The 11,639-nt window shown below is 38.8% G+C and overlaps 1 protein-coding gene and 1 long non-coding RNA gene across 3 annotated transcripts; one reads left to right on the top strand and one right to left on the bottom strand.

Annotated features, from left to right (window-relative positions):
* The first annotated feature begins 296 nt into the window (after positions 1 to 296).
* On the top strand, positions 297 to 9,413 carry hepacam2 (HEPACAM family member 2). Its single transcript, XM_061059569.1, has 9 exons — positions 297 to 505; positions 3,485 to 3,844; positions 3,932 to 4,219; positions 6,029 to 6,328; positions 7,152 to 7,277; positions 7,604 to 7,625; positions 7,735 to 7,769; positions 8,355 to 8,428; positions 8,534 to 9,413. The coding sequence occupies exons 1-9, from the start codon at positions 445 to 447 to the stop codon at positions 8,642 to 8,644; spliced, it is 1,377 nt and encodes a 458-aa protein (XP_060915552.1). The 5' UTR covers positions 297 to 444; the 3' UTR covers positions 8,645 to 9,413.
* On the bottom strand, positions 9,374 to 11,311 carry LOC132991015 (uncharacterized). 2 transcript variants are annotated; one of them, XR_009676134.1, is made up of 3 exons: positions 11,246 to 11,311; positions 10,346 to 10,445; positions 9,374 to 9,836 (listed from the first exon to the last, which is right to left on the bottom strand). It is a non-coding gene; the product is annotated as an uncharacterized LOC132991015 (long non-coding RNA). The 2 variants fall into 2 exon arrangements; XR_009676133.1 differs by having other exon boundaries at positions 9,374 to 10,445.
* Between the last annotated feature and the right edge of the window lie 328 nt (positions 11,312 to 11,639).

The following is an 11,639-nucleotide window of genomic DNA, read 5'->3' as shown; positions in this document are numbered from 1 at the left end:
CTTCCTGCTTTTGTCTTTGTTTCACAGCCTGAGGGAGACAGAAAGACATCTGCTGTGTTTACTTGTAATGTAAAGGAACAGTTTCCATTCTGCTCTCTGCTATCCTTTTACAGCTTTTTGTCTTGGTTTCTCTATGACACAGTGAAACTATCAGCCTAAGGGGAACTTTGTGTGTGTGTCTGTGTAAGCGTGTGTGCCAGGTGGACCTCCTCTTCTTCTTCCTTCTGGTGTCAAATGGGAGGGGCCTTCTTGCATTGCAGGCTAAAGCTAGCCCTCTCTTATTTCCCTGGCAAATGTTGTCACCACAACCAGTCACATTTCTCTCCTCCTCCTCCTCCTCCTCCTCCACCTCCTCCACCTCTCTCTCTCTTCCACTCTTTACTTCATCCCTCTCTTCCTGTCTGCCTGACACAAGTCCCACATATCCCTGGAGGATAAGATGCCATGGAGGCCACAGGAGGGACAGCGCTGTCTATCTGCTCTGTTCTCTTCTTCTTTTTCACAGGTGAGCGCTCAAGTTGTTGCTGTAGAGGGATGTTCTGCTTGGGTTGTCTGTGTTGTGTCGGTGCCGCTATAGGCGTTACTGTGGTTGCTGTGTTTCCAGGGTGAATTGATGGAGTGTGTAGTAGAGAAATGTTCTTGGAAATTATGAAATACTTTGGAAAAGGAGTAAAGTAACCAAGGTGAATAAAGGAGAGAAAACACATACTATTGGTACAAGAAGCAAATTCAAATTCTATTGCTGCACATTTTTGTGTTTTCAGACGGGAAACTTGGCACTCTTATTTAAAAAAAAATTAGGCAACCGACAGTGACAGAAATTGGTCTCAACAGCCTTTTTTGCGTTGGAGTTGGAGCCTTCCAAGTAATACTTTTAGAGTCTTTTTGGTATGTTTTTCATGTATTTCCATAGTCATCCCAGTGTGACTTTACACGATTAGCTCTTCTTCTCTGGTTAGTATCGCCATAGGAAGCTGGTCAGTGGAAAGCAGAAGTGACCCCAGCCACAGCTCAGTGACTCAGTCATCACAAACATGTATCTCACATGACAGGATGTGTCTGACAGAAATAGTCCCTTAAACATGGAGGACTGCCCACCTGTTTTGATGTTTGTATCATCAACCTTTCTTTAAGGAGCTCTATTTGTCTTATCTTATAAGAGGACAGATGATGGTGGCGCTTGGACACGCACTGAGACACTCTATTTAGATGCCAAACATCTCAGACGTGTGTGTGTGTGTGTGTGTGTGTGAGGGTGATAAGAAGCAGGTGGTTGTTGTTCTGGTTGAATGTGTGTCTATGTTTGTGTGTGGCCAATTAATGAAGATATCCTCTCACCTCACACTCCATTGTCCTCCGTATCACCACAACAATATGTGCGTTGTTTGGGGGACAACAGTGAAGGAGCGGGCTCGGCACACTCCTCCTCACTCTTGCCTTTTCACTGAGTCTCAGCTGGTGTAAACACAGGCACACTCCTGCTACTGACCACACACACACACACACACACACACACACACACACACACACACACACACAGGCACGCACTCACGCACACACAGAAAGTAGCCTGCAGGCTTGTAAGAGTGAAGCGTGTCAAAAGGCTGTCTGCCCTGCATGTATTATTGAGGACATAACACCAGCAAACTGTGAATCTCTATTGTGAAGAACAACATGGGCAGCAGTCAGCAGGGACCTGGATGACACCCGCTGGGGCGTGTGGACTGAGAGGATTGGGTGACAGAAAAAAGGATATTAGAGATGAAGGAGTGAGGGGAAACATGGCTTTAAAAGGAGAGGTCAAACCAATTTTTCTTAGTTTTCTCCTATTTTTGAATCAAAATCAAATCAAAAAATTAGACTACCTGAAATGTAACTGAATCAAGAGTTTTTCCCTCATATATTTACTTTCCCTTCATTAAAATATTTAGAGATAACTAGATACACTGACAGAAGTGAAACAAAAGGACACAAGTAAGAGAAAAGTGTGAGGCTTTAGTAAGTTTGCTTCACAGTAGCACTGCCTACTCACATGCTGCTGCTTTACTCAACCTGGCAACCAAACTCATTTGCTCACTTTTAAACTTCAAACTGTCAGAAATACTCGTCAAAATATCCTATCAAACTCTGAAAATGTAAATGAGGTGTGATTGGATTTTTTTCATCTACACTGCATACTGAACATTGAGTAGTGAATTAGAAACGCCAAATTAAGATGGCAAGAAAAGAACTGCATGGGGAAAAAAACAACCTTTGCTCCTCCCTGTCCTCGTGTTTTTATTCCAGGTTGATTTAGCTGGTTACTAGAGAACAACATGTCTTAGCAACAAGCCAGCACTTTTAAACAAGACACCAAGATGTAATAGATCAACCGTTATCGGTTGATTTCAGACAGGCCGAGTGTTTGTTTTGAGACAAGTTGGGATCAAAGAGAAAAGCCTCGTCCTTGTCTGACAACAACAATGACACTATGTGGTGAGCTGGGTCAATATTAACTCATGAGAGTTTCAGGACCTGCTCAGTGTGGAGACTAGGATGTAGATTATGAGGTGACAGAAAAAAAAGCAGAAGTTGGATGGCCTTTTTTTAAAAATGTTTTTATAGTTCCACATTTACTCGATCTAATCAATAACAGAATACATAACAATGTTTTATTCATGGATTTACTGTAAATTGTGATGTACCAAATATAAACTAAATGATTGGTTTGTTAATAAGGTTTAATTACATATAAGTCATTTATTCCATTGGATTCAAAAATGTAGTAATGCATAATAATAATTATAATATGTTGACAAAACAGTTTACAGATAGCTAATATTCTTTTGTTATGCTTTCATTTGGTTATACAGGTCAAATTGACCCTTTAGTATCAAAGTGAGACTGTTTTATAATCAGTAAAAAACTCATAATTTAAGATATAAATGATAGGTTATGTATGCTGTGTAGTATACAGTGCATGTTTGTCTAATATTTATATGCAAATTTGAAGTTTATATTAAGACAAAAAAGTGTATGTATTGTTTTAAAAGAGTCTCTAAAGCAACAATAAACAGTGATTACGGATGTCTATAGATAGTTTAAGATTTTTTTAAGATCACTGGGGGACCTTTTTGCTAACAAATGAGCCACATATTTGTTCCAAGGAAATTATATGATAATGTTGCATTTATTATATTCTTCTTTGGCTATCCACAAGAGTCCATGTATTACATGGATAGAAATCTCAAAAAGGTTTTCATTACAATTCATCTTGCAACTTCAAGAGGACAGGCAACGGTGGCTTTGTAGCTTCTTACCAAATTTCAATAAATAGCTCTTATACTGCTGAAACCGCATGTGGGTCACCCTTACAGGCTGCTATAAGGATTTGGTATTGGTTTTAAGAAAAATGCTGGACAAGGTCAATTGACCTAACAGGGATTCTGCATTGATTCTCATTTTCTCTTTTTTCCTTCTTCCCCTGCAAACTTTGCCAACACAGAAGCGAGCTCTGAGTTCATCCACATCCCTACATTAGTCCATCATGGTATTGAAGGGAAGTCCCTGCTCCTGTCTGTTGAGACTCACTTCTCGTTGGATGAAGTAGAAATCCAGGGAACTTGGTCCCACACCAGGCCAAGTGGCACCAGAGCCACATTGGTGACATTCACCAAAGAGTCCACAATCACTGACATGATGTACCGAAACCACCTCATCTTTAGAGAACCAAATGTTTCTTTGCATATCCGGAAATTAAACCCGGAAGATGAGGGAGATTACACACTGGACCTCAACATCGAGTTCCACAACAAGACCGGATTGGTTATCAAGGAGAAGAGAACTGTGCATGTAACAGTTGACGGTAAGTGTCTTAGTGTTTCGATGACCACGTTGATCGTATCTGTTGACTCACCTGATACTGACCTTCATTTCCTGTTTTTTTTTCTAGTCCCTGTGGCATCTCCAGTCATTGAGAAGAAACCAATGAATGCAGTAGTTGAGGACAAGGCAAACGTAACCTTGTCTTGTTCTGTTGAAAGAGGATCAAGAGTTGTGTTTGAGTGGCTCAGGGACAACGTCCCACTTGGTTACGCTGACAGATACCACTTCTCTGAAGACAACTCCACACTTTTCATCAGTCCTGTGCGAAAAGAAGACAAGGGAATTTACCGCTGTGTGGCCAGAAACCCTGTCAGCCCGGGTCGCCACAGCAGGGCTGTTGAAGTCAATGTCTATTGTGAGTAGTTACTGTTAATTAATTTGTATTACTCATCTCATTCCCTGCACCAATACCTCCCAGAATTGCTAGTCTAGTTCTAAATTACTTACCAAAGATTTGCACTGAGGTTATTTTATGGTGAGAACCTTCAGACGTGTGTTTTGTTGTGTGGGTGGATTGGTGTTGACAGTCGCTTTTTAAGCTTAGAAAGTTTGGCACATTGACTGTATACAGGAAGTTGACTTGGGCTCTTGGTTTGTCAGAACCCATCTGGTGATGATATAGCCTATGAGAATGACCGTTTTTTGGGGATTCCTGCTGTATCAAACGTTATTGAGAAGCAGATCCATACTTTGTTTTCTGTGCGATGGCCACTACATTTATAGTCTAACTTGCTAGCTTGAAGTCTATAAAACAGCTTCAAACAAAGTAAAATCATCGTTGAAGAAGGGAATACTCTTGGGGCATTGATATCTGGGATTGAAAAGTTGCTCCTACTGTCAAATATTAACCAGGAGAGAAAACTAGCGAACCCATATCCACCAGATCCCTAAAGTTGATCACTTTTTGTTCCAAACAAATTGAGATAACGATAGACTAAATAACCAACCCCCAATGTCCCTGTCTTTATAACAATGTATGGTCAGACATGACAAATTACTGGTCAGTTCTGAGGAGAAAGTGACTACAGTTAACTTACATACTTACTACTTGGAAAATAAAAAAACTCCAAGCAAAAATAGGCTAGGACAAAGTCAGGCCAAAAAACGTTATCTCATTTTTAATTCCTTTAAAATTCCTGTTGAATTTTGTCACTCACTGGGACCAGATCAGTTAATATCTGGTTGTAGGATGTATTTGTCACAAATCTCCTGCAACATGTGTAAAAAAAATCATCTGATTGGTTTTCTCTTATATTCTCTCTGTCTGCACTCTCCTTCTCCCAGAGTGGAGGTATGAAGTCGTATGTAAATATCTGTGAGATCATACTTCTTCCAACAACTGAAAACACGTGGCTGATCTGGGACATTATTTGCATGGGAGCAGATATACCTCAAAGAGCTCTTCTGTTCTACCATAAAGTGTGTAGATGCACTGATAAACTTGCCTGGTTTTGTTAGTCTGAGGTTATAGCAGGGACTTAATCTTTCCATTAATTCATTTGAATATGGTTTCATTTTTACATAACTGGCACTTTTGTTTTGTTGGGACATTACAGAGCTTTAGCACTTTTGTATGACATGTACAGTTAGGTATATGCAACTTCCTTAATTATCTGTAATTGTGTCATGTTCATTTAAAAGGCAAAACTGCAGCTCTGTTAAATTATGTGTGTTGTGCATAGAACTTTGTAGCACTCATTCTGTGGAAAGAAAGGATCCATCTATATCAGTAAATTTGGTTTCTTGTTTTACAATGTGAAGTTCTATTTCAGACAGTCTTTATAAGTCTACGAGTAATTTATGATTTTTATTTCTCTCTGTGCCCTATTTGATATTTGTAGTCTGAAAAAACTTTACTTACACATTAAAAATGACTATAAAATATTTTATATAGCCTATATTTTAAAAAAAATCATTTGTTTGTTTAATAGCTTCTTCAAAGCCCCCCCAACTCTTAATTTGAAAGGAAAAGACTGCTCATTTATTTCCCCACTAGGATGTTTCTGGCTAGACTGTGGATTGAACCTATGACCCTGTCGACAAAATATTTATCCATAGCTGCCCATGATGCATGAAAATTAGGCAATTCTTAAAAAGAAAGCCATTGTGTATCATATCAGCAGTGAGCTGTCATGTTTCCCTGACCCACTGTCGGCCCCCGCAGATGGCCCCTACAACCTGGAGGTGAACTCAGGCCAGGGCCTGCGGACAGGGGAAGTGTTCACTATCAACCCCGGTGAGCTGGTCTTCTTTGAATGCCAGGCCGATTCCAACCCACCAAACAGCTACGTCTGGATCTCCAAGAGCCGCAACGCCACTAAAGTCATCACAGAGGGCCCGCGGCTCGAGGTGCTCTCCTACAGACTGGCCCAGACTGAGAAGTACCTGTGCCGAGCCTTCAACAACGTGACGCAGAAGCAGGACGAGGCCCAGTTTACTCTGGTGGTGGCCAGCTTAGGACCAGGTGGGTACGGAGGTGGAACATGGCAGGAGGGAACTGAGCGTGGGTAGATTTTGGGAATCCTTCGAGATAAACACTCTGTAAACAGTGTGTCATGCCAAAAGCAAAGGATGTTTAGGAGCTATGAGAGATATATCATTATCTTGACAATGACGGACAAACAAGAAGGCCAGCTTTGGGAACAATTGGGTACATAAAATACTGTAATTGAAGCAGTGTGTACACAACAGCTGAAAATTGAAACCAAGTTATGGCTATAACATAAAATGGCTTATAATAGCCTCATTTTTTTTAATCTCTGTTGCTAGGTGACTCTGCTTGCTGCCTGTATTAAAGTTCAGTGGCTGGGAAAGCAAACAGTGGACAACAGCTGTTGTGTTTGCTGACTAAGTTTTATAGCATGTGCAGTTTCTGTGTGGTCAATGCGACATTGATAAGTTGTCTTGGTTATGCTGAGAGATGATGATAGCTACTGCTGATACTGGCTATGATTTAAATGCTGTTTATTGACTCAAAAGAAGTCATTACAGGCTCAATCTTTAGTGATGTGTAGTAAAACAGACAGTGTTTCCATGAAAATTGGCAAGCCATGGAGAAAGGATCACAGATATTGATAATAGGGCTGAATGTGAGAACATTCAAACACCAAGTGATTATCTGCCAATGGTTAGCATGTTAATCTTGTGTACCATGGCAAGGTGACATAAAAATTCGACAGGGTTTTATTGGAAGAAAGTCAATTCATACCTATTGCCGGTTGAGTCATCCCATTTCAAACATTTTCCAGGACATGGAAAACTCTAAAATGTAATGTTTTTGCCTACAGGAAAGGAGAAGCAAAGCCAGGGCGGCAGCTCTGTCTCCCCTTTGGCAGCCATTACTGTTTGCTCTTTGTTCGTCATTGGCTTTATGCTGCTGTTCTTCCTCAGGAGAACCTGCCATCCTAAAAGAGGTAAGATCATGTTTGAAACCTGCTGCTTTGACAATGGTGGTTTGGTAACACGTCACCTCCTCGGACTTGAGACCTTACAGACTGTACTACAACCAGTTTAATATGTTTTATGTTTAAATGTCAAATAAGACAACACTTAACGACTCTGACAATGAGATCTTACATGCACAAGATTGTTATTAACACAGACAGCTTGGAAATGTCAGTGAAAGTGGAGGTTAACAAGACAGAGTAAAGACTACATTTGACTGAGTCAAGGAAATATTCAAATATGTGTAATTAAATTTCTGATTATTTACTTCTCTCTTTCTCCCCATGATCAACAGTGCTTATGAGTATTTATAACAGGTAAGAGTCTTGCAATTTCAAGGAATACATCAATTCACATCATTATTGTTGTTTATTCAGAGTAAAATCATTCTCTGACTTACACATTTTCCTGACTTTTTTTTTTCAGGCCGCTTTCGGAGCAGAAAAGACCACACCGTTCAGGTAAGCTAATGCTTGTTTCTATGTTTATAGCTGCTACTGAAGTTTAACGTTGCATTTATTGAAGACAGCCATTATCGAGTTTCAACAAACCGATTGTGTTTTAAGATGTTCATAGAGTTGAACATGGATTTGGCTTTCCAATGTTTTCCATGCACTAAAAGTCAGTGCAAACAACCAACCAACCAAACCAACAAAAAAAAAAAACAGGTTTGAGATAGGAGGAGCCAGAGAGTAAACAGGGTTAGGATGTTTTGATGATTCCAACTGAAAAGCGGCCATGTTTTTATGGCCCCATTACATTTCTGTTATTATGATTTTGTGCCAGAATAAATACTAGAGAACCTGCTTTGTATTTATGACATTAAAAACGGGGTGCCAGTTTAGCTCAGTATAGGCTATCCTACCATATACCATAAACAGAGGCACAAGTTGCACTGGTCACAGGTTTGAATCCATATTTGGTGCGTGTCATCCCCCGGTCCCTCTCCCCACTTTTCCTGTCTTTCTTTAGCTATCCTTTTGAATGGAACAGAGAAAAGGTCCCAAAAAAATTATCTTGAAAATAAAAAATGTGTGCATCTACAGGTCACGAGGATGCTACAGAAGACTTTGGCATCTATGAGTTTGTGTCCATACCTGGCAAAATGGAATCTGCACAGGTGATTAATACATAGTACAAATAAATGAATTTAGTAAGGAAGCAACAAGAGCTGAAACTTTTGTCTTTGTGTGTCTTTTAATTATCCTATTTAACTGTCCCACAGGCATCATGTAGATCTCTGGCTCGCCTCGAGTCAGTTCAGGATATGCACACCACCATCTACGATGTGATCAGAAATGTTCCTGAAACCCCGAGTCACAGTTTGCTGAAGTAACTTTGAGCTGAGGAACTAAGATGTAACTTACGGCCATTTCACTTAAAGACTCTTGTGTAGCCTTATTCTCTAAATCTCTGATCTCAAAGCCTGAAACTGGTTGTGATGGCCCATTTCTTTGCACAGGGGATGAAGGAGACTAATGACCTGATCGTGCACTGTTATTGTCCACAGTTTAGGACAGATTTATGGTATATTTTGTTGACATTATTGTGAGATGAAAGTGTATGTATGACTTGAATCTAGTCTTTTTCATGTGAATGTATAACTGAGGTTATAATGTTTTTTTTTTATTTTGTTAAAAAATGAAGATAATATAACCAAGAAAATAAAAGTCCCTATTTTACATAATTTTGGAGATCTTAAAACCTTACCTACTAGGTGCTTAAACTCCCCTTAGCTTGAAAACTATTTAAACTATTTAATAACTAAGATTTTATTAATATCATAATATTGTTCTAATGTAACATTCCCACCAAGGAGAGCCTGTTTTGTGAAGTGTTGTTATTATTTGTATTTTCTTATATGAAATATATATAAGTGTAAATATTGTACATTGATTATACTGCAGATTCTCTATACTTATTCTATTCTGTTTTTTTCCTATCTATTTATTCTTAATGAACAGTCAACCCTTTTTTCTTACAAATGTAGCATTTCCTCTGCTCTACATGGATATACTGAAATGCTGAAACAAGAAAGTAATGAATGATGTACAGTTTGCATCCACATGTATGTTTTGTACTTTATTAAATATAAGTCTTTCAAATGTTGGGCCATTATTTTAAAGTATGAATATACAGCCTACAACCAGATGAAGACCTTCTCTTTTTATGGCCTTTTCTGCTTTTATTCCAGTACTTTTTAATGTATTTCTCATAAACTGGCAGCATGGAGTGAACACACTCACAGATCCTAGAAAATACAAATAGCTGAAGCCAGCAAAGATGTCCGTTCTGCTGCTTCACAGTCAGTCTTTGTCTGATGTCTTGGCTGTGATTTCTCTTCCCACAAGTGTTTTGTTCGATGTCTTGAAATTGCGGCAGAGTGCTCGTCTCTCTCTCTCCCTCTCCCTCTCTCTCTCACTTCGCTGGATTGGTATGCTATGTACCTGGCGGGATTTGGAGACAGGCAGCAACAGACGGATGGTTCAGCATGTGGCAGAGTGCCCTCCACCTGCTCCTGCTGACACCTTGTCACGAGAAGATAAAAGTGTTTGCTGGTTTGCCTCTTTGTGTGTTTATGTGAAAGAGAGATCAGGTAGAGGAATAAGGAGAAAGTAGATGCACTGACGCTTGAAGAGAAACTGATTCAAAAAGATATTTTATTAAGAAAATAAAACATTTATCTACAAAGACTAATTAAGACAGCAACAGCCTGCTTTCTGCTATCAAGAGCTTTTTACCAAAACATTAGTTATACTCATTGTGACACTCTTTCATTTAAATTCATGTTCATACTGTGCTGTCATGTCCAAATACAGTCATATTGAAACTTTTACAACTGACAAATTTGAATGATATAACTCTTTTCTAAAGAAAAATGGTGAGTAAAGAACGGTTAATAACCTTAAAATAAATTAGACTATTGTGAAACTAGGTTCTGACTTTGTCATTAAGGACTGCTTTTAATGATGCCCCCTTGCATAACAACAAGCCGTTAATAAATCTTGCCCTTATTATATTGCATGAAGGTACCGACTGAGTGTGCTGTGTCGTAGTGATGGCATCTCCGGTTGAGGTTGCCATCTGTTCCGTCTCAGTATGTGCTTAAAGGGAGGCGCCACACTGTGGATCAGTGCCTAACAAACAACAGAAGAGTAAATTCACCTGAGGAGATCGACCTCACCTTCATTTGACTGGGAAATAGCCTGAGGCATCATTAACCAGGAACTCAGCTTGCATTGCCTTCTGTCTGCTGCATGCTGCCTGCCTTTTAACCAAACGCTGCTCAAAATAACACCCAAGGGGGAAATTACAAAGACAGGCTGGATGAGATGTGTGCAATATTTTTGTAATTATTTCGAACCATTTATAATTCAGAGCAAGGTCTGTGTCTAGCTTGGCAGAGTTGAAGCTACATGGCACTGAGTCAAAAAGACATGACATGATGACATCACTCTTGCAAAAGTAAATATAGAAAATGGTTGGTTAAATAATGAGGTCACACTAACTACTACTCACCTTAACCCGTTACAGACCGACTTATTAATTTAATGTAGGCTGCTATATGAACAAAAAGTTCACATATCAGCATTTATTAGAAAACAATATGCACTGGTGGAAAAACACATGTTCTTAACTTGATATAAAGTGGCATCAATTGTATAATAATTATTTCAAAATAAAAGTCCTGCATCAAAAAATGTTGGTATTAAAATAAAAAAATACAGTATTAAAATAAATCAATCTTATATGTGTTACAGGATGATACCTTTTGAGTGTTTTATCAGAAGAATGTGTTTGGCTATATTTTACATGATGGTGGGTTGTTTTCAAAATTAACTTAAGGAAAGTTATTGGCTATATCAACTTTAGAAACATTTTTTAAAAAATATATAAAAACATGAACAACTATTATGTAAAAACTATGGCAGCTTACCTTGACAGGTCTTCTTTCTCAGTAGATACTTTGTCTGATCATAGCAGGTCAGGTGTTTCTAAATGATCAATTAAGCCTTTCTTAATTGTAATACTTATCTGTTTTTTTTATTTTTTTATCTTGACATTTTACAATTTGGCACCCACACCTGCAGGTGACTGATAGGACAGAGAATGGAGTAACCGTTTCAAGGGAGGAAAAAGATCAATCTATTATTCTATATAGTGTTAAATTACTACCACCCAGTGGTAGTTGACAGCAGCACAGGTAGCATATCCGAATGTTAATGAGATAAGCCAAACAAGTACATTTTAAAATAATATTTATGTTTTAGTTTAAATCCAAATAGCCCCATTTTTTTTAATCTGTGACATTTCGACTGATAAGTTCACAA

This window comes from Labrus mixtus, chromosome 16, assembly GCF_963584025.1.
Source record: "Labrus mixtus chromosome 16, fLabMix1.1, whole genome shotgun sequence".
Taxonomy (NCBI): domain Eukaryota; kingdom Metazoa; phylum Chordata; class Actinopteri; order Labriformes; family Labridae; genus Labrus; species Labrus mixtus.
This window is presented reverse-complemented; position numbering and strand designations above follow the sequence as displayed.

Excerpts from the sequence above, each read along its gene's own strand:
- hepacam2 (XM_061059569.1), top strand. The coding sequence starts at position 445 with ATGGAGGCCACAGGAGGGACAGCGCTGTCTATCTGCTCTGTTCTCTTC. Across the intron at positions 506-3,484 it reads TCTCTTCTTCTTTTTCACAG|AAGCGAGCTCTGAGTTCATC; the intron begins GTGAGCGCTCAA and ends TTGCCAACACAG. Across the intron at positions 4,220-6,028 it reads TGTTGAAGTCAATGTCTATT|ATGGCCCCTACAACCTGGAG; the intron begins GTGAGTAGTTAC and ends CGGCCCCCGCAG.